This window comes from Leptopilina boulardi, unplaced genomic scaffold, assembly GCF_019393585.1.
Source record: "Leptopilina boulardi isolate dan_hultmark-lab unplaced genomic scaffold, ZJU_Lbou_2.1 LbouV2_59, whole genome shotgun sequence".
Classification (NCBI taxonomy): domain Eukaryota; kingdom Metazoa; phylum Arthropoda; class Insecta; order Hymenoptera; family Figitidae; genus Leptopilina; species Leptopilina boulardi.
In genome coordinates, this window is record NW_026138004.1 from 278,220 (window position 1) to 301,357 (window position 23,138).

The window sequence follows — 23,138 nt, forward strand, 5'->3', positions numbered from 1 at the left end:
TTTTAAAAAAACAAATATTATTATTTTGAAAATATTTATATAATATAAAATTTATTTATAAATTTATATTCCCATTTGTGGAATATATATATATATATATATATATATATATATATATATATATATATAATATTATGTTTCGAGGAAGGAAAAATAATAATTTCCGTTTTTATAAGTTGCAATTTTTTTTTTTTTTTCATACGGAAAATTTGAGAAAACTTTTTAAAGAATTGTGATGGTTAACGTGTGCTAAAAGTTTCGTATGCATTCCTTGTGTCTATCATTGTCTCATCGCCAATTTTCAAGGACCATTGACTGCACCATCTCAAAAGTTGGAAAACTTCTTGCATGCGATGATCTTCCTTACATTGCCATGCGGAAGAAATTCAATTTTAAAATAAAAAATAAAAAAAAAAGTAGCATTCCACGTTCAACTTTATTATAATTTTATAAACGAAATGAAAATTAAATTTACATAAAAATTATAAATAAATTATTTAGAAAAAATAATCATTTAACAATATGAAATATTATATTAAAAGAAGTCATTATTTTTTAAAAATATTTTTATTTCGGATAAAATTAAATTTTGTTTATTAAATTCTAAATTATAAAATTATATTAAAGGAACAATTTTTTTTTTTTTTATCATATATGATTATTTTTGATGGGATTGTCTGGAGCTGTTTTTGACATATTTGCCAATGCAATTTCTCGTCTGGCCCTTTTTTTCTATCTTAAAAAAAAAAAAAAAAAAAAGAAAGAAATTACTTTGCCGAGACTGAAGAAAGTTTTGATCGTCGACAGTCGATTTTCCGCCCACGAGACGTGGAGACCGAAAAAAAAAATAGAATGAAAGGAGGAATCGTTCAAAATATGCGATTTCTGTGAAGAAACTATCTACTACTACTACTACTACTACTACTCTTTCCAAGAGGGAAAGTTATAAGTTTTTCCCGCACTTATATTTTCCCGGCAAAGCGTCGAAAGTTACACGTGGACTTCAACACGAAGCTGGAGATAACGTACTGGCGCCCTGCACGTCAGAATATTCATCACAAAGGGAAAAATATACAAATGTAGATGAATCGTTTATTACGCTCGGAGACACATTTGTGAGAAGAGAAAGAAAAAAACAGTACGAGAAAATAAAAAGCAATATTGAGAAAATAGAATGTTTCTTAAATTTTCAAAAACAATTATTAATGTTCAGAGAGACTACGAGAAATGATTGAAGAAAAAAAAATTATATTTGAAATAATAGTTTTCACGTTGTATTAATTTAAAGTTAAAAAAATGAGGCGCGGCCTTGCCGATATTCGAGCGCAGCGCTCCAAGGGCCGAACGGGCGCTTTAATTAAAAATCCCCTCCAAACAATTTAGTAAGTGATAAAAAATTCGTTTTAAAATTACTGGACATTCTATTTTTATTGAAAAATCTTTTTCTACTATTTCTGTACTTTTTGGTAAATTGTAATTTTTTTATTTCTAGTTTTTAATTTTATATTTAATTTTTTTTGTCTCATTTTTTTAATGATATAATTCAAGGTTGGTGGGTGCAATGTTTCTTGTTTTCTCCTTCGGGTGAATCTCATCTTTCAATTTGTCCTTGCCATTTGCACAAGTTTTTTTTTTTTTGCTTTTTTTTTTAGAAGAAACACAATTTTCTTCTTCAGTATATCGATTGCAAAAGGCGTCGTGTGCCTGAAAACTATTTTCTCGATAAATGACTTTGAACAACGGATTCAAGTTACTCTAAAGGGGCCGAGTAAAACGTTCAATCTTTTTAAGAGTTGAATTCGCGGATTTCAAGGTCAAAACATTTCCAACTTTTTCCATCGTATATACATATATGAGAATATTATCATTTCTATTAAACTTTTTCTATTTCGTATTTTTTGTTTATGTTTAATCTAAATTTCATTCAATATTATCACTTTTTACATAAAATTTAATGAATTGCAAAAAAATTTATTGATAAATATTAATAGCAATTTTAATAATTATTATATCATTTATAATTTTTAAAGACAAAGTAAATAATTGAAATTAAGTTTTAAAAAAATTTATTATTAAAAAAAAAGTTTGGTTTAGATTCTTTTTATTTAAAATATTTTTTACATTTATTAATTATCACATAAAAAATTTATTATTATTTTTATTATTATTATTATTATTATTTTAAAAAATTATTCCTTTCGAGTTATTAATTTTTAATGTTTTTGACCTTGTGACATCATAAATTGTCACACCTCTTTAATTTAAACGTTTTATTGGCATTTTACGTGAATTTAATTATTATTACTCGAATATTGACGTGAATAGCTAGCTAGAAAACACTTTTCTTTTTATAGGTCACTTTCAGATATTGGAGAATGCAACAAGTGTGGGATAAAGCTTGAGGTAAAATTCCAGGTGAAATTCTATTATTATTCGATTTAATAAATAGAAAAGTTTATTTTATAAATATTGGAAATATTTTTTTTGAATTTTATTTCAATTTTATATTCTAAATTTAACGAATTTAAAATAATATTCTGAAAATGAAATTTTTTAAAAAAAGTTGTTATTAATTTCCAAAAAAAAATGTATTTTTAAACAATCTTTTTTTAAATTTTATTTCTCTCGAAAAGTAATAAAAGGAAAAATATTTTTTCGAATGAGTGGTTCGTTTTTTGGAAAAATTATTTCATATTATTTATTTATTGTAAAGATAAAAATTTTTTTTTTTCAACAAAAAAAAAATTTTTTTTTATTCAAATATTTAGTTAGATTTTACCTTCGGATAAAACAATTATATTTTAAATTTTTTAAATCGATAATTTCGAGACTTCGAGAGTCGATTTCTTTTCATATCAATAAATCTGAGTTTGATTGGTGCTTTCTAGGCTTCCATCAACCAATCATTCAATGTTTTTCTTCTTCTTCGAATAATTTCTATTTGCATTAAGTTATTAATTAAATTTTTTTCTCTTTCAACAAAGAATCCTTTAGAATAGAAAAATATTTTTTAGAAACTGAAAATAAAATTATTCAATTTAAATAATTGTTTACTTGACTATTATTAAATAAATATTTATTTGTATTAGATAATTATTATTTGAATCAATTAAAGTGGTATTTGTTTCAAATATGTACAGAAATTATTGGTTCAAATACAATTTATTTAATTCAAATAAAAATTATTTTCTTCAAGTAAATATTTATTACGATAACAATTAAGTAACCAATAATTTGGAATCAAAAAATTCTTTTAAATTTTAAATTAATCGATTTTTATACCATTAATTATTATAAGTATTACTTTTTTTTTAAAAAAAAAAGAACTTTATTTATGTATATTTATAATTATTTTAAACTAATTTCATATTCAGGTCATCTATGGATACAAAAGTTGGTTGTCTTTCTAATAACATGATGTTTGTTAATTATGACGTTGAACTGGTCATTGTTTCAGTTAATTGAACTTTTCATGTGTGACACACTATATAATGACTATAATTGAAAAGAAAGGGGAATTAAACTCGATAAATCCAGTTTTTAACATAATATAGTGCTTTTATAGCAAATATTGAGCGTAAAATAGAAAATAAATTTTTATAAATCAGTTAAAAAATTGCAATATAATGGATTTTAATGTCAATTTAATTCAAAAAAAAAAAAAAAAAAAAAATTTGTCCAATACATATCCAATTTTTTTTTTTACATCAATTATATTTATCAGCCAAATATTTTTGAATTTTATAAAAAATTAGCTAATCAAATTTTTTTTACATTCATTTGACGTAAAATCCACCGTAAATGACGCGCTCTGATGAAAGGGACCTTAGAAGCAAAAAAATTTTAGGTTATGTTTTGAAATTTTGAAGTGAAAATACACAATGAGGATCAAGTCTCAATAAAAATTATTGATATTTAAGTCTACATTACATTTGAAATATTTAATAAATACTGATTTTAAGTTTAGATAAATAAAAAGAAACTTTTAACCCTTGCGTGCCTGAGCTTGGTCCCTCGGACCCGGACAACTTTTCTTTTCATGTACTTTAACATATTCGCTTGAAAATCGTTACTCGGAGTTTTCGAGGTCGCTGATTACGAATCCGGTGCCCGTTTTTCAAAATTCAAAATGGCGGACCAAAATGGCCGACGACTTTTAAAAAAATTAACGTATTCGCTTGAAAATCGTTACTCGGAGGTTTTTGGGGTCGCTGATTACGAATCCGGTGTCCGTTTTTCAAAATTCAAAATGGCGGAACCAATATGGCGGATATATTTTTAAATTTGACGGATTTGCTTGAAACTCGTTATTCAGGTGTTTTCAAGGTTGTTGGAATTTTCCTGTCCGCCATATTGGATCTGACATTTTAAATTTTAAAAAATTTACATCAGATTTAAAATTAGTTTAATTGTTAATTAATTAAAATTAATGTTTAATTTTTGAAAATTGGTCCGCCATTTTGAATTTTCCAAATTTAAAGTCTGATTTGTAATCAGCTACCGCAAAAATCTAAGAATACCCAGTAATACATAAATTAAATTAATTATTTTTTTTTTGGTACTGTACACTTAAATTTACCCTGTCGAAAAAGGTATTACGACGCGACTTTTTGTGGGCTATTTATGTACCCTAAAGTGTCAAAAGATTAATTACTTTTTGGCAATTATATTTGAAAAATATTACAATTATAATTTAGAATTTAAATATTGAATATCCTGCTATGAAATCTTGTTTTTTTATGGAATTTAAGCAGCTGGGTCTCTCGGACCCAGTTCATGTACGCGCGTCGAAAAAATGAACTCAAACACGTGTGGATTAATCAAGGTAAAATTGTCGTAAACATAACCTATAATTCGTTCGCTTCTAAGGTCCCATTCTTCAGATCGCGTCACAATATATTAAAAATTTTTGTTCCCTCTTTCCTAAAATTTATCCATATATTTATATACAATGAGAGAGAAAGAAAGAGAGAGAGAGAGACTTGTGTTGATTTACCATTAAAATTTTTACAACAGAATTTATGACATCTTTTATTTCCAGAACTCCCTTCCACTTGACTTCTCTTTTGCCTATAAGAATTCCCTCCCTCCTCACCTCTTTTCTTTATTTTCTCTCTTTCTTTTTTTTTATCCTTTCTTTCTCTCTTTCTTCATTCCATCTGTTAAAATGTCTCTTACATTTTATGATTTGAGCAAGGATTCTCAATAAGAGGTCGAAATAGCAAAAGAGAGATAGTGGAAAAAGTGAAAAAAACGAGAAAGAGATGGGAGAGAGAGAGAGAGAGAGAGAGAGAGAAAGGGGGGGTAGAGAGAGAGAAGAAAGCTAAGGAAAAAGGAAATAAGATAGGGAATCACTGACGTGCAGGAATTTTCTGCTAAAGTATCTAAATTTTCTACCCCAAAGGATAGTGTTCAGGAAGAGGTCGAAAATTGACGAAAAAGGCGAGTCTTGAAATGTATAAATGTACCGTAAATTATCATTGACATTGTTCATTTTACGTTAAATTGTGTTCCAATAATGTTATATACGTTAGAACTCTGAATGACAATTGAGAAATTCCGTCCAATAGGATAACTTGAAAACCAGTGAAATTCCAATTTCGATGGTTATTCTAGATAATCAGTCGCATTTTCCAGGGGAATCTTCCAATACTATATATATATATATATATACAAATGTACCAAATGGTACATATACCACTGACTTCCTCTGCTTACTTTCCGCTCGTCAAAAGTCTGGAAAATTCAATAGCAATTTTTTTTACAAGACTTGTTTTTTTAATTTCGTGTTTTTCTTTCCATACATATAGTCAAACTTGACTCGTTATTTAGGAATTTTTTTTCTTCAAATCCTTAAATATTTTATTCGAAGCAAGTGCAAACGATATATTTTATTCAATTCGCGTTTCACAGTGACTTCAATTGTGTTTTAAAGATTATCTATCGTCGATGCGATGTGGGAATTCCTACTGGAGAATTTTTTATAAAATTATCGCGTTCAAAGGGGAAACCCCCATTATTAATTCTTACATCCAGAGAAATGGATATATTTGTCTCAAGGGCCTAATAAATATTTATTTGATACAAATACATTTTTCTTTGATTCAAATTTTTTCTTTAATTCAAATAAATTTTTCTTTGATTTAAATAAAAAAAATTTTATTTACACCAAATAAATAGGCTTAGTAGGCTGTGAGACAAATATACGTTTATTTAACTCAAATATATTATATTTGGTTCAAATAAAAGATTTTTCTGGCTGTAGGTAAATTTAAACTGTCCCTAGTTGAAAAGTCTTTTGATAATTTTTTTTTACTATTATCTAGTTGATTTTTTTATTGTTTTTTATTTACTAGTTATATTTAACTTCGTTGCCTTTAATATTTAAAAACAATATTATTATTAAAAATCATAAAAATAAATTATTTAAGTAATTACACATAAAGAGGATACGGTGACTGTAACATAACCTCAAACTAGAAAATGGTTTTTAACGCTAACAAAAATATAATAAAAATGAATATCAAACAATTTTGAAAAGATCTTGTTATACAATTTTCAAAATAAATGATATTGAAAAATTATATATATATATATATATATATATATATTTATATATTAAAAAAAATCTTTGTTATATACTATGAAAAATTATATTACATAATATTAATTATCGTTCTTCAAAAATAATGATTATTTAACATTTGTAACGCTCCACGATGAAAGGGATCTTAATTGCAAACAAATTTTAGGTTATGTGTAGTGATAGTTTTGTGATTAAACGTTTATTTTTAATTATGTAAAATCAAAATCAATTTTTATGGAATATTTTGGATCTAATGAAAACTTAAACATCTGTTCTTCGTATTAAGAATTCAGAATTTTTTTAAACACTCTAAACTCAAACATAACCTAAAATTTGTTTGCTGCTAAGGTCCCATTCACCGTGGAGTTTCGCATTTTTAATTTTTCTACTCTCTAAATCTGAATAAGTAAAAATATTTACTAATTTAAATTAGTGACTCACTTTTTGCTTTAGAATTAGTTAAATTTTACTAATTGTTAGTAAAAGTTACTAATAATTAGTAAAATTTTACTAATTAAGAAGCAAAAAGTGAGTCACTAATTCAAATTAGTAAACTTTTTTACTAATTCAGATTTAGAAAGTAAAATGTTTATATACTAGATATTTTTCAAAATTGTTTGTAATCATGATTAAAAACCAGTTTTTTAGTTTAAGGTTATGTTACATTCACCAATTTCCTTAAAATAACAAACTTCTAAATTCTCTTGCAAAAATTGTGTTATTCCATAACTAATTTTTTTTTAAATTAACAGCAACATAATCGTTTAGTTGAGATTTAAAATATTTTTTGTTAAATCGTTTTTGTTTAGACTAACAAATTTTTTTGGTTACTTTTTACAAAAGTTCAATTCAATTACTTTTTCATCGCAGAAAAATCTGCCACTACTGGGATTCGAACCCTCAAATTTCGCTTCACAAGTCGAGAACGCTAACCACTAGACTATGATTAATTTTTGGATTGTTTAAATCTTTATTAGGCTCAACAATAAGTGAGGAAATAAAATTAGTATTTTAACAGAACTCTTATTTTTCTACTTCTTATTTTTTTATATTTTAACTATCAGATAATATAAAAAATCTAATTAAAAACGCAATTTCGAATAAAATAATAATTGACAGCCTAACAAAAATTAAAAAGTCATTCTCGCAAAAAAAAAAATCTTCACCTAGAACAGCGATACGTTTCACTAAAACAGTGAAAATTTTTCGCTATTCTAGAGAAATATATCGCTGTCCCGGAGAAATTTATCGCTGTTTCAGGTGAAGATTTTTTTTGCGTGTTCATTTTGACAATAAAGTAATACACATACAATAAAATATATATATATATATATTAATGCAAAAAATTTTGAGGTTATGATATAAATTGTCTTACACGACAAAGTATAACCATTATAATTGAGTTCTATTAGAAAAAAAATGTCAAGAATAATATTGTATCCCATATATTGACACATTAGTTAGGTTCCCGATGTGTTCCTCTTTGAATGTGATTATTTTTTATATATTCTATTGTGAACCACGGATTCGTTCACATTTTACGTGATCGATAACCACATCAGGTCCCGTTTAGTTTTATACTTTCTTGACGATATGTTCTTCGAAAAGTATGACGTGTTCCTTACCTATGCATAGTTATAGAATTGGCTCAAGAAAAAGAACAAACGCCACTCTGTTGCACTTTGTTTGTGAAAAGAGCAATAAACTCTTCTTGTGCCAAACTGTCGGAAATTACCTCATTCACTTGTGTTGCAAAGCCTTAAATCGTTTGCAACTTTGTATATAATAAAGTTTATTTTTTTCTTTTTTTACAACAAAACTGCACCTAAGTACTTTGAGTATATAATATCATTTTTTTACATTTAATTTTCATTTACAATATTATATATTTTAGAGCAACGATAACTGTTGCGTTTTTAATGGGGAAAAAAAATTATTCAATTTTTTTTTATAAATTTATTTTGAAATAATGAAAATATTTTGATAATTTAAATATAAATTCCCAAGTGACACGTAATGCTGCAGTAATATTAAAAATTTTGCCTCAAGGTAGTATTACATGTAATTTTGAGATTATATTTAGGTAATTTTACACGGTAAAATTAAGGCAATATTTATGTAATTTTACGTTTAATATTACATGTAATATTCAGGTAATATTACACTGTGATATTAAGGTAGTATTACATGTAATATTGAGGTAATATTACACGGTAATTTTAAAATAATATTAAGGTAATATTTCATGTAATATTGAGATAATATTACACGGTGATATTAAGGTAATATTACATGTAATATTTAGATAATATTACATGTTATATTGAGGTAATATTAAACGGTAATATTTTGGCAATATTAAGATATTATTACACGATGATATTAATGTAATATTCCATGTAATATTACGGTAATATTACACGGTAACATTAAGGTAATATTACATATAATATTGAGTTAATATCATACACTTAATATTGGTATAATATAACTATGTAATATTCGTGTAATATTACAATTTAATACTGAGAGACTTTTTGTGATTAGAAAAAAATCTTGCTATTGGGAATCGAACTCTGAACCATTTTGCACACGAGTTGGTAGTCACAACCAACAAACCAATCTGACTTGTAGTAGTTTAATATTTTTTGTTAAGTATATATAAATAAATGTAAACAAACTATAGTATTTTATATCTTGCAAATATTTCAAATCATTAAGAAGTCAGGTTGGTTTGTTGGTTAAAATTTCTGACTCGTATGTGGAAAGTTTAGACTAACATAACCTAAAATTCCTAACTAAAAGTGCGTTGTACTTTAATTTTTTGGTTTTAAACAATAAAAGTAATTGTTTAGGAATTTGAGGTTATGTTATGGAACAGCTTGTAGCAAAAAAACAAAAAAAACAAATTGTTTGGTTAGGCGATTTTGGTTCTTGTAACCAAATTTTGGTTGGCTGAAACAAAGTCATAAAGTTATCTCAACCAAACATTTGTTTAGGCCATCCAAATTATTTGGTGGTTGAACATTTTTAAATTCCAACCAAAATTTGGTTACGACAACAAAATAATTTGGTTAACACAACAAAATAGTTTGGTCTAAAAAACCAAATGATCGTTTGTTGTCCTAACCAAAATTTGGTTGCGACAACCACAAGGATGGGTGGACCAGTGTTCAGAACTCGCGACCTTCAGTTTTAAAACAGGTTCGATCCCAGGCGAAGATGAGATTTTTCAAAGTCCACAAATATTTCAATTGGATAAATATAAATTCAATATTAAATTAATAATAAATAAATAATGAAATAAATAAAAATGATAAAAAGAAAAGAGATAAGGTGGAATAACATTTTTAATTTTACAAAAAAAAACTATTTTTTTGATTAACCTAACATTTTTGTTGACCTAACAAAAAAAATTTGGGTGAGCTAACCAAACATTTTTGTTATTCCAACAAAAAACACTCAAACAAATTTTTTGGTTGACTCAAACAAATAGTTTGGTTGCTTAAATACCAACAAATTTTTTTTGTTGGCCTAACCAAATTTTGTGTGCTCTGACTAAACATTTTTCTCAGTGATAACTGACTACTCTAGCAGGTAAATATTTGTTTAATTGTTTGTTGAATCATACTTTTTATTGGTTAGCTTTTTAGTGTCGATCATTGCGCATGAGGGGGGGCAAAATGGGATATGGAGTTTATTTTATCATATAATTAAAAACATATATTATTATTGTAAGTACAAGAGTTAATTAGTTTTGGATAAATCTTTCATTTTTCTTGTAGAAGGGTAAAAAAATTATAAAATAATGACAAGTAGAGAAAAATTGACGAAGCTGAAGTACGCAACATTTATGATAAACGATTTTTAAAGAATTAATATTTAAAATGAAAAATTTTATAATTTTTTGACTAAAAAATATTTTTTTTATAATTTGTTGATTAATGAAAAGTACAAGAAATATTTTTTAGGCAAAAAATTATAGAATTTTTCATTTTAAATATTATTTCTTTAAAAATCGTTTATCATAAATGTTGTGTACTTCAGCTTTGTGAAAAATTGGTCAGAAGAGAGCATGAAAAATGCGGTGGGCGAAAAATAGGTTTCAACTTAGCAGCAAAAATATTTTCTGTCCCTCAAATCATTTTGGAAAAAAAAGGTGAAGATGCAACCTTCACTTTTGAAGATTGCAAGCAATAATAGGTTGATTTTTTTGTAAACCCCAGCTTGCTTCTTAAGGTATCCTATTTTGCCCCCAGGGAAGGCAAAATGGAGATATGTGACTATTTTTAAATTTTATTAATTTTATATATTATTATGTAACAAATGTTCACATTAAGACTGTATAATTGAAGACTGGTTCTCAAAGATTATTATTCCAATAAATAATAAAATATTGATATAGTAATGTTAGTTTAATTAAACTTCAAACCTTAGCTATCCCATTTTACCCCTACGTCCCCTACTTCAGCTTCGTAATACCAAACAGGTTTATGAGTAGCACAAACTATTTTTTCAATACAAGGAAAATTAAAAATTAAAGCTTATAAAAAAAACCTAGTCTCATTTTTGTTGCATCTCAAAATGAGCCAATGCTAAACAACATGTACAGTGGCGCCACCAATCTGGCTCAGTTTTGTTGCACTTCAAAATGAGTAGCGTGACCAGTTTTTTTCTATGAAATTGAAATAAATAACTAATTTGGTTAAATTAACTAAACATTTAATTAACTTTATATAAATGTTTTTTTAAATTTAACTTTTTTTTTGCAATTTTTAAAAATTTAAACTTATGAGACATCTCACAAAATGAAAAAGTAATTTTTTTAAAAAATCCATTGTCAATATTCCAAGAACTAGCCAGTTAAGATTATAGTTTGCGTATTTAGCAGAAGCGAAAGCCAATAAACAAGAAAAAGTCAGCTTCACGTATATTGAATGCTTTGTACTTCTACCATTGGATAGCATTTCACTGCAGTTTCAGTGACGATTCTTTGCTGCAACTTTTATATTTCATTGCAGTGCCAATACCACAGCCAATGACAATTTCTTCTCAAATTAATCAGGATTAACTTTTATCAAAAAAAAAAAAAAAAAATCGATGAATCAAATGCAAGAAAAAAAAGTATATGAGCAAAATAATTTTGCTTGAATAAAAATAATTAATTTCACACTTATACATGAAAATTAAAATTGAAATTTGTTACTCGAAGGTTTTTTTTTGTGATTATTCATTTTTTCATTAAAGCAAAAAATTAAATATTCTCATATCGAGAGGATAAATCATCCTTTCTTTAAAATCATCGCATAAAATATTTTACTTCGAATTAGAATTGTTACATTTAAAAGGATAAATCTGCTTTCCCTTAATTAATAGAGAATAAAATATTTTATTTCAAATTGTAATATTCTTGTTTTGAGAGGATAAATCATTTAATCAGTCTTCTAGTTCAAGGAAAATAGAATATTCTACTTTGAAATGAAATATTCTTGTTTTGAAAAGATAAAGTATATCCAATAAGTTTTGCGTTACAAGAAAGTTAATTAATTTTCTACTATTTCCACAAAAATTAAAATATTCTATACGATTGAAAAATTAATATTCTCGTTTTGAGAGGCTTAAAATCAATAGGACATCAAAAGGAGAATTTTTCTTCTAATATAAATGATTACTTTTACTCTCTAAATCTGAATTAGTAGTTTTCTACTAATGAAAAAGTGCGTATTCGTTTACCAATTGAATTAGTAACAGTTTTTACTAAGTTTTAGTAAAAAAAACTACTAATTGTTAGTAGAAAACCATAGCAAAATTTTTTGTTATGAAAACGAAAAAGTTTGCTATGATAAACAATATCAGTCTTAACTTTTAAAAATTTACTGTCACAGTAAACTTTTTTGACCCCACAGCAAATTTGTTCACTGTCCCTATATATTAGCTAACGTAATTTGATGTGATAGCAAATAATTCGTTGCCACAGCAAATTTTTTCTATGAGTTTACTAGCAATTTGTATAGTTTTTTACTAAAAATTATAGTCAAAACTGTTACTAATTCACGCTTTCATTAGTAGAAAACTACTAATTCAGATTTAGAGAGTATTAAGATGCATATTTTTCAATTGAAATAAAATTAAATACTTTAAAGTAATGACAAAAATAAAATAAAATAAGTAGTCACTTAGATGATTACAAAAAAGAAAAAAAGAAAATTTTCAAATTTTCTGATTAACGTATACATATATGCAGGAAAAGGGGTAACACAAGTCAATTGATTTAGTTAGTGAGAATCGAAAAGTCTCTTTCTGAAGAAGGCAACGATGATCACATTGGCTCGAGGTCGCAGTCGTAAACTAATACATATGCATTATTATATTGGAAAGGGATTTTTTCTTCTTTTTTTTCTCTTTCTCTCTTTCAAAGTACATAGGGATTGGTTTCAGTTGGTCAGAGAGCAAGAGTAGGGTGGGGCACTTAGAGAAAAATTTGTTTGAAACAACCAAAATTTGTTTTAAAACAACCAAATTTTGGTTGAATCAGCCAAATAAATGCATTGTTATAAGCGGAAAAAAAGGAATTGCTTATACAGATGCTAACTGATGTTTGCTATGAGATCTAACAAAATTAGTAACCATAGCTAAATTTTTTTGCTATAACAACGAAAAAGTTTGCTATGATAAACAATATTACTCTTAAAGTTTTTTTTTTTAAATTTACTGTCACAGCAAACTTTTTCGACCCCACAGCAAATTTTTTCGCTGTCCCTATATATTAGCTAACGTAATTTGATGTGACAGCAAATATATCGCTGTCGCAGAAAATTTTTTTCTTTACGTGTACAGTTATAAACAAACATTTGATTGATTCAACTAAATTATTTAATTGAATGAAGCAAATGATTGTTGAATTTGACGTCTGAACCGAATTAAAAAGTTTGTTCCTTATAAGTAAAAAATTTGTTTAATTCAAATAAATTATTTTATCGAGAGTATTTGGTTATTTTGATTAAGTTAATTATTTATTTTGTTCGAATGTCTTAATTTAATATTTTATACGCATTTTTTAAATTAATTTATAATAAATTATAAATTAATTAATAAAATGTGTGGAAAATATTACATTAATATTAAAAATTAAAATTACTTTTTATCCCTGAAAATGTGTTACTTTAGCTTTAAAAAATAAAACATAATTTTACTTTAAAAAAATAAAATATACTAAAATATGTAATTGAACACGGAATATTTTTAAAGAATTACAAAAACTATAACTTTATTGTAAAGCATAAGTTTTAATAAATTATAAAATTTGTCGATTTAAAATATATATGAACCAAATAATTAAAAACTAAACAATACGCTTAATCAAAGACAATTGATTTGGTTAAATGGAAGAAACACATTTTTTGAATAAAAATTTGGTTTCTGTTTTAACTAAATAAATTTATTGAAATGAACCAAATTTTTATTTGAATTAACTAAACTTTTTAATTGTGTCAAAATAAGTTAATTAAACTGTTTGATTAAGTCAAAATAACTTTTTCCCTGAGTGGACGGAAAACAAAAAAAAAAAAAAAAAAAAGAAAAACATTATAATTAATATTTACCGTATAGCGAAATCATATTAAATACCTCAGAGCGCACGCGGTAACAATACATTTCTACCTTGGGTTCTATTACCCTTGTTGTTAAACTTAGAGTTACTGAACTATAGACCGGCGATGTGACACCCATGAGTACAGGCCACGTGGCTTGAGACGTGTGGCCATGTATACCCGCGATCGTCTATTAGCTTCTCAATACATCAGGATTCATTAAATTTTATATTTCTTCCAAAAAACATATCCTTTTTATCAAAGAAATTTTTTTTTTATTTTACTTTATTTTATTTTCAAATTTCAAAAAAAAAAATTTAACCATTTTTTCTTTTTTTTTTTTTTTTTGATGTAACAAATTATTCTTAAAATGAGAATATTCTTTAATTTTACAGGAATTTTGTCAGCTTTAACTTTCCTGTTGGTCATTTTTTTCAAAAAAAAAATCATTTATTTCAAAGCTATATATTGAAAAAACTGAAAAATACCTGATTTTGGCTAAAATCTCGAGAAAAAAATGGATTTTTTGCGGAAGCTATATCTCGGTCAATTTTTTAGCTACAGGGTTAATTTTTTTTTTTTTATAAAATTACTCAGAATTTTATACACTTTCTTTTTTATAATAACTATTTTTATGCTAAAATGTCATGGAAGGCGGCAATTTGAAAAAAAACTGATTTTTTACACCTGTTTTTTAAAAAATTTTTAGGTTCCGGTAAAAGTTCGAAGTACCAAATTTAGGTACTTTTTTTTACCCAAAAAGTGAAGAGTTTAAGCAAAAAAAATTGAAGCAGTTAAAACATCTAAAAATGCTAACTTAACTGGACTTAAATATGCAATAATGTTGAAAAAGTAATCAGTCTCAGCAAATTTAAGAATCATTAAAATGATGACTTAAAATTATTTAAAATTATTATTATTATTATTATTATTATTTCATAAACATGAGTGACGCGTCGCAAAAAAAGGTACCTTAGAAGCAAACGAATAATAGGTTATGTTTACGATAGTTTTATCTTGATTAAAAACTTTTTTTTTTGTTTCTGTAATATTAAAATCAATTTTTTTGATTATATTAGATATATAGTGAAGACTTAAACATCATTGGTTTGCATTACGAGTTAAACGTCTTTGTGTATTTTCACTTTAAAAATTTAAAACTTAACCTATAATTTTTTGCTTTTAAGGTCCCTTTTTTAGCGACGCGAAGAAATTAATGAAAGAATTAATTAAAATTATATATATATATATATATATATATATATATATATATATATATATATATATATATATATATATATATATATATGTCGATAATTATATTTATTATCAAACATTTGCACTTCGTGTACGTGTTTTTAGTAACATACATGCATGTAGGTAAGTAATTCTGCCTTACGAAACAAAAACTCAGTTAACTCAGTTTGTCGTTATGGGCGACAATCATTCAACAGGATAGGCGAAAATCTACCTTAACGACAAACTGAGTTAACTAAGTTTTTGTTTCGTACGGCAGAATTAAGTTCTTTAAACTAGAGGTGACGAGATAAGAAAATTCAAACAACTTTTGTAGTTGAGTAATGTAGCACGGGTCATCCATCGAATTTATAGTTTGTAACGATTCCAATACAGTAAAAACTTTATAATATATACAGGGTGATTTTTATGTTCCAGATCCCCAAAACAATTTTTTTTTTCGTTTTTTAAACAAAAATAATAGAATTAAAAAAAATTTTTTAGGGGATCCGGAACATAAAAATCACTCTGTATATATAAAATCTGTTATAATTTGTAAAATCAGTGTTTTTTAATTTAAAAAAATAACGTTTTCGCTGATATTTTGAAATGAGGAGAATAAGATTATCGGTAAAATTACGACTATTTTCGATGTGCTTAAAAAAATGCAATCATAATTTTTAGTCACCATTTTAATGACTTTTGAATTTGCCAAGGAGAGGTGTGTCCATAAAAGGACAAATACTTATAACTTTTTTCACCTAAAATGATCAATATAAAGCAAAATAAGAATATAAGCTCTCTAAATCTGAATTAGTTTTCTACTAATGAAAGAGTGCGTATCCATTTACCAATTGAATTAGTAACAGTTTTGACTAATTTTTAGTAAAAAAAACTAGTAGAAAATTACTAATTCATGGAGTAAATATTATTTTTTACTATTTCAAATTAGTAAGCCGATTTACTCCATGAATTAGTAGTTTTCTACTAGCAATTAGTAGTTTTTTTTTTTTACTAAAAATTAGTCAAAACTGTTACTAATTCAATTGGTAAACGAATAATCACTCTTTCATTAGTAGAAAACTATTAATTCAGATTTAGAGAGAGAAATAATATTCTTAAATTAAGATTATTTTTAATATTTTTAAAATAATGAATATTCTTTAATGAAAATTTGTTTGCATATTATATCTAATTTTCGAAAATTTGATTTTGAAAGTAATGAAAAAAAAAAATAATTATAAACATATATTATGATAAACGAATTATATCTATATATAAGTACGGAATGCGGACATGCGTAATAAAATAGTAAGAATCAATTTTTCTCGAAGTAAGAGAGAGAATAAAGCAATAAATAATTTCCAGTTAAGTATTACGCGTTTTTTTTTTTTTTTTTTTAAACAACTTATGGATAAATGGAACTCTATATTGGCTTTTGTAAATAAAAGGGCGGTACTTTAGACTATGTAAGAGAATAATAAAAATATTATACAATGTATACATTTTATCGAATGTGTCACATTATTTTCTATATAGTATTATAGTATAAAGTGTGTAAAAAAAATAAATAAACGCCTTTTTTTTAATTTTTGGGAACAAACATTGAATTTTGAAAAGATAAATCTGATTTTTGGTTTGAATTCCAATTTCTTTTATTTTATATCTATATATATAAGATTGAGTGAATGATTATCGTCAAAAAGTTTGAATCGCGCTTAGTTTTCAAAGTTTTATATAAAAGTTGAAAGTGTGAAAGTTTAAAAGTTTAAAAAACTATTTGATATCCCAATTTTGAAAATCTAACTTTTTTTTCTCTGTGCAAAAAAAAATTTGGAAAATTCTTTAATTTATTATCAATAACAATTTTCTTTATTTTGTTAATTTTTATTTTACATTTTTTAAATTTATTATACAAATTAATATCTTGGTTGTTATATATATTTTTTAATAAATAAAAATAATAATAATAATAATAATAAAAGAAACAGAAAGCGTTTTTGTTCGTTATATTGTAAAACGTTTTTGAACGTTTGTTAATTCATTTAAGTATAATTTATTTTTAGCTGTAGAATTTTTTGCATAAAACGTATGAAAATTCAATTTTTGTTTTATAGAACAATTCTTTTTTTTTTTTTTTTTAATTTTTTGAAGAATTTTTATTTTCATGACAAATTATTCTTATATGATTTTTCATTATATCTTTTGTATAAAGATCCTCGCAAGTTTAAATCAACTTGAAAGTTTTCATGTCATCTCTTAAATTTGTTGTCTCAACTTTTAAAAAGACATTTATTCTTTCAAAAATGTCATAAAAATATATAATAAAAATAAAATCTTATCTCGCACAATTTTTATTTATTTATTTTTTTTTTTTGAAATAATCATAATTGACAAAATAAAATATATTTTATTTTTTCACTGTATAAAATGAATTTCATATTGTTAGTGAATTCATAGATTAATATATCTACACCTTGAGGATACTTGTTATTACCACGTGTTAGATTCGTTAAAGAAAAAAAGTTGTCAAGAACAAGGAGAAACAACTTGTTTGGAAAACTATATATATATATATATATATTGGAGTTTAAAAGAGTTTTTCCAAGAAAGTTTAAAAATTATTTTCTCCACCCTCAACTATTCTCTTTTTGTTTATATCAAATAAAATTTACAATTTTTTTAAAATAAAAATCTATTTTATGATGTGACAATATAAATTTTCCAAAAAAATTATTGAATTTAAAGAATTCAAATTTTATTCTAAATATCGTTTTCTCATACAAAAAAACAAATACTGAAACCGTTAACATCTTAAAATCAAAATGCCTGCTTGTAATTTTTATCTTAAAACTAGATTAAGTCAATTTTAGAACTTAAAATCATACACCCAAGGCTGAAATTCAGTAAAAATGGTTAACGGTTTTATAGTCAAAACTGAACTGAAAGTAAGTATATTATTTTTTTAATGTGCTGTATGCAAAAATTACTGTAGAAATGGTTAAAATATTTTATAGAGCAAAAAAAATTATTCTCAGGCAACTGTAATTGAAAAAAAATTGTTTTAATTTGGGATATAAAATATTTAAAAACATACCGGGTTCAGCAAAAGTGATAATCTCCGACGTCCTGGCGTAGAAGTCGTCCATTTCCTCCTGAGGTTCCTCGTCTTCACCGTCAGGATAGTCGTAACCCTGAAAGGGTGTGGTGGTTGGCGCAGCATCATCCGTGGTGATATCCTCCATCGTTTGATCAAGATTTCTATAGGAATACTCATCACCACTGTAAAGAAATTCGCTGTATCCCTCATTTTTTCCTTCCTCATAATTATTATTGTTGTTATTATTATTATTATTATTGTTATTATTATTATTTCGTCTCCCCGCACGCCTTTGAGGCTGGGCTTCAGCCCTGTAAAGTGTCTTAAGCGCCAGTTCTTTTGGTACATTAACCAATGTTTTATTAACATCGGGCCTATTTCTTAAACCCAATTTTATTAATATCTGATGCTTAATAGCCTCCAACCTAAGGTCATCCGGACTTGGTCCAGATTCCTTGGCACTCCTATGTAAATTGTGACCGTGCTGCTGATGCGGACAACCTGGACACGTCTGATGATGATTTTGCCTCGCTAATGTTACCGGAAGTGCTAAACCCCAAAGAATTAAGGATATCAACACCAGATTCGACCTAATGATAATTTTACTGGAAAGCCTAGAATTTGTATTATTATTATTATTGCTGCTGCTGCTTTTAATCGAAATATCCTTTCGATTTGCAACTTGGAAAGTAAGACCAGGTTGATTCGACACCTGGTGCATTTCGGCGGTGAGTCACCTCTTCTTTCTACCGCCGCCACCACTACCGATTTTTGTTTCTTCGGTTTCCTTCTTAGAAATTCTAATTGGATTTGTTGATAAATTTTCGTATTTATTGTTATTCTCTTCACTTTCACGATGGTATTTTTCCCTTTCTTCAATTTTGATCTTGATACTGATTGACCCCTGATGGAGTAAACGATTTTCACTCGGTATGGTGACAATGAAATTAGCGATGGCAAGAGGTGATGACAATAACGGGGAGAAGGCATCCTCGCCTAAACCCCCCATTACCAATGGACATTCGCCACTCTTAATTGACCGAGTTTAACACCACGTTGTACCAATTTCTCCCTTTTTATTTTCACTGACATTCGCGATTTTAGTTGTCACTTTATCAAATCCTATTTTTTTTTTTTTAAACATCCTTTGATTTTGTCACCCACTTTCCTTTTTTTAACACACTATTCACTTTAATCCAGATTTAAAAAAAAAAAAAACACTATGTTTCCTTATTTTTTGGAGAAGCTCGTTTTTTGACTTCTTAGGGCCTTCTTGATTTTCTTGGACACTTTCTATGTGTTACTAAAGCACTACGATTAATTCCACATTGATGCTGCACCATTTAAAAGTCTTCAGCATTCATCCGCATTCAACGACCCTGATTTTTACCGTCAGCTTTTGGGTTTGTTAGTCTCACTCTCTCTCTCTTTCTCTCTTATTTTTTTTATAAATCCAAAAAATGTCTAAAGTGAAGAATCTCTATAAAGTCTTAATCTATAAATTCAGAAGAAATCTTTATAAATACATATGAGAAAAATCTTCTATATAAATTGAAAACTATCCATATATGAAAGAAAAACCTATATGTAAAAAGGGGTTATCTTTTTCTTTTATAAAAAAGCAAAAAAAAAATTTTAATTTTCATATAATTGATCGAGATAGATCAATGGAATGGATCGTGGTAGCAGCTGTGGTGATAAGGGATGCGCGTCTAATCATTCCTCGAAGACACTATTTTTAATTTAAATATGAAAATTTCGGTAGTGAAACTTGTTCGCGATGTCATTTATGATTTTGAATGTATGTATATATATAGCGATAGTCGTATATATGATAAGGATTGAAAAGGATCTTGAAGAACCGAAGCACGCTTGTCGGAGGCGCGCCGGACACTGAGGTTCAACCACCACTACCATTACCAGAATTCCACCCACCCACGACGCAATATAGGTAGTCCCTGCCGGCTAAACTCTGCCGGTAACCATATATATAGAGGTGGTCCCCTATAATGTGATAGTGTGTTTGATGCTATAGTGTTTAAGGGGATATACCTAGTGTGATAGCGTCGCGCAGGCGTCCCAGGGTCGGATCCGGGTTGACTCTTACGTTTACTTAGCCGGTTGTCGTCGCCTCCCCGAGTAAAATCATCAGCTACCACGTGCTACTCGCGTGGCCTATGTCATACATATATATTTTATTTTCACAATTATAATCTATTTTTATTCTAATACCATCAATCAAATTCTTATCTTCTATAAAGTATCCAGTGTTCCAGCATTTACTGAAATTGTTCTAGTTCAAAGAGAACAGTGTTGTAGAATTTTAATTTTTGCCATACCACACGGTTGTTGGAAAGAGACGTGAGGGCGAATTAAAATGATGACAAAAATTTAAAGCACTGTTGATGTTTTAAAATGAAAAATCCGTTGATTTTTTTTTAAATCCTAGCTGATTTATTTATTTCAAGTATGCCTTGAAGAAAACTCAACGACAATTTCTAGACGATTTAGCTATGCTCCTAGTCACGAGAGGAACCCACTAAAAATTAGAGTCACATTAACTAGGATTTATTCCAATAAATCATAATAACATCCTACACTGAAAAAAATAGTATTGAATCAAGAAAACCTATGTACTTGACCGTATTTTATACCAATATTTTCTTGATCTAAGAAAATTTACTTCAAACTAATAAAAATTTCTTGGATCAAGAAAATATTGGTATACAAAATACGGTCAAGTACATAGGTTTACTTGATTCAATACTATTTTTTTTGCAGTGTAGTTAATGTAACTCTGATTTTTAGGGGGTTCCTCTTACACTAGTAGAAATTTGTCATGGAAGCACTAGAAATACTCTAGTAACTGGCCAGTTTTTCTCGTGGACGCTGATTCTAGACAAACTAGACAATTACTGAAAAGTTACTTGACCAACAGTCTTAGAAAATATTCAAGTTGAACTTGAAATTGGCTAGATTCAACTTTTGTCCAGTTGCTTGAATGGCACTGTCTAGTGTCTCTAGAAATTATACTTTCGTCTTCTTTCGTGGCAGCAGCGCTGCAGTACATGTCTAATAACTAGACAAAAAAGTGCTAGAAATCTGTGTTCACGTAACTATTATATTATTTCATTATTTTCTTAAATAATAAAATTATAATTAATTCAGGTAAATATAAATTAACATAATTTATTATTTTAATATAATAAATAAATAAAATCTATATTCACATGTTTTCTGAATATATTAGTATGTTTTTCTTTTTTATAAATTAAATTATTCTATTATCTATTATTGGCATTTTATTTATTGTTGCATTTATATATCATATATTTTTTTATTAAGAAAGTTTATTCTCAATTGATATTGAAAAAAATGTGTAATTTAGAAAACCTAACCTATAAATTCTATCCTTTGATATTAAAAAACAATAAAAATTACTGTTTTCGTTGAGTTTTTCACTTAGAAAACAATAAATAATAATTTTAATAGTAATTATTTTTAAAAAATGTCAAAATGCAATAATAAAAATATGCCTTGTTACATAGATAGGTTATATTTTATTTCTCTTTTTATTTTTTTAAATTAAAATGTTTTTATGCCTTAAATTTTTAAAATCTTTTTAAATAAAATATATAATTTTAATAATAGGTGGATTAACAGCTAAATTAAAAAAATTTTTAAATTATAAAATATTAAAATTAAGTTGTAAAAAATTAAAAATTAAATTTAAATTTTTAGAAAATTTAAAATATCTATTGTTTAATACAATAATGGTTTAATGAAATTTGTTCTGATTAAAATTGTTATTTCAAGTGTAAATTTATTTTTCAGTAAATTATAAAAAATTAAAATTCTAAAATATGTATTTTGGCAGATAATAGTAAAAATATTTATATAAAGCATGCAAATATATCTGCTATATTTTTCGTTTGATGGATATCGTTAGTATAGCAGATTGCGTAGCGTGTGTACCTCGCGCCCAGCGGACTCGTGTTCGCTCCCCGTTACCCCCGAGTTTTTTCGTTGAAATTGCGTTCTCTTCGTGTTTAAAAGTTGATAATAATAATTGTATAATAAATTACTAATACTTAAATATGTAGTTAATTCTTCCACAATTGTTTAGAAAATTATTTATTCGATTCTTAGAAGAAATATAAAGGAAAAGAAAATAACACTTTTTCCTTTTTTAATATAAAACAGACGACGTTTCGGTGGTCAGGTTCGCCACCATCATCAGGTCACTTTAATAAAAAATTGTTTATATAAATTACAAAACATTTTTTAAATATTAATCACAAATTAAAAAAAAATAAAAAATAAAAAACAACTTTTTCTTTTTTTACCTAATTAAAATCAACAAATTTTCACATAACGTCAAAAAAATAACAAATTACATTCAAATAAATAGACAAAATGCAACAAAAAATTAAAATATTTAAATCTACAAATCACCAACATATTAAGTGAAGGTGATTAGTCAAACTGACTTGAACGGTGACAATTTTCGAGATATATACAGACAATAAGGTCAATGACCCGCAATCGAAATATTATGAATTACAACCATTATTTCAATTTATTAAGCAAAGGAAAATAAGTATTGCTAAGAAACTGTATATCTTCC

The 23,138-nt window shown here is 26.3% G+C and overlaps 1 protein-coding gene across 1 annotated transcript in view; it reads right to left on the reverse strand.

The window, feature by feature from the left end:
* LOC127290333 (inhibin beta chain) overlaps nt 1-20,385 on the reverse strand; it is a 118,324-nt gene extending 97,939 nt beyond the window's left edge. The window contains exon 1 of the mRNA XM_051318835.1: nt 18,509-20,385. Within this exon, the coding sequence (XP_051174792.1) occupies nt 18,509-19,232 (724 nt within the window). The 5' untranslated portion in view covers nt 19,233-20,385. The remainder of the gene's footprint in view (nt 1-18,508) is intronic.
* Nucleotides 20,386-23,138: the final 2,753 nt, after the last annotated feature.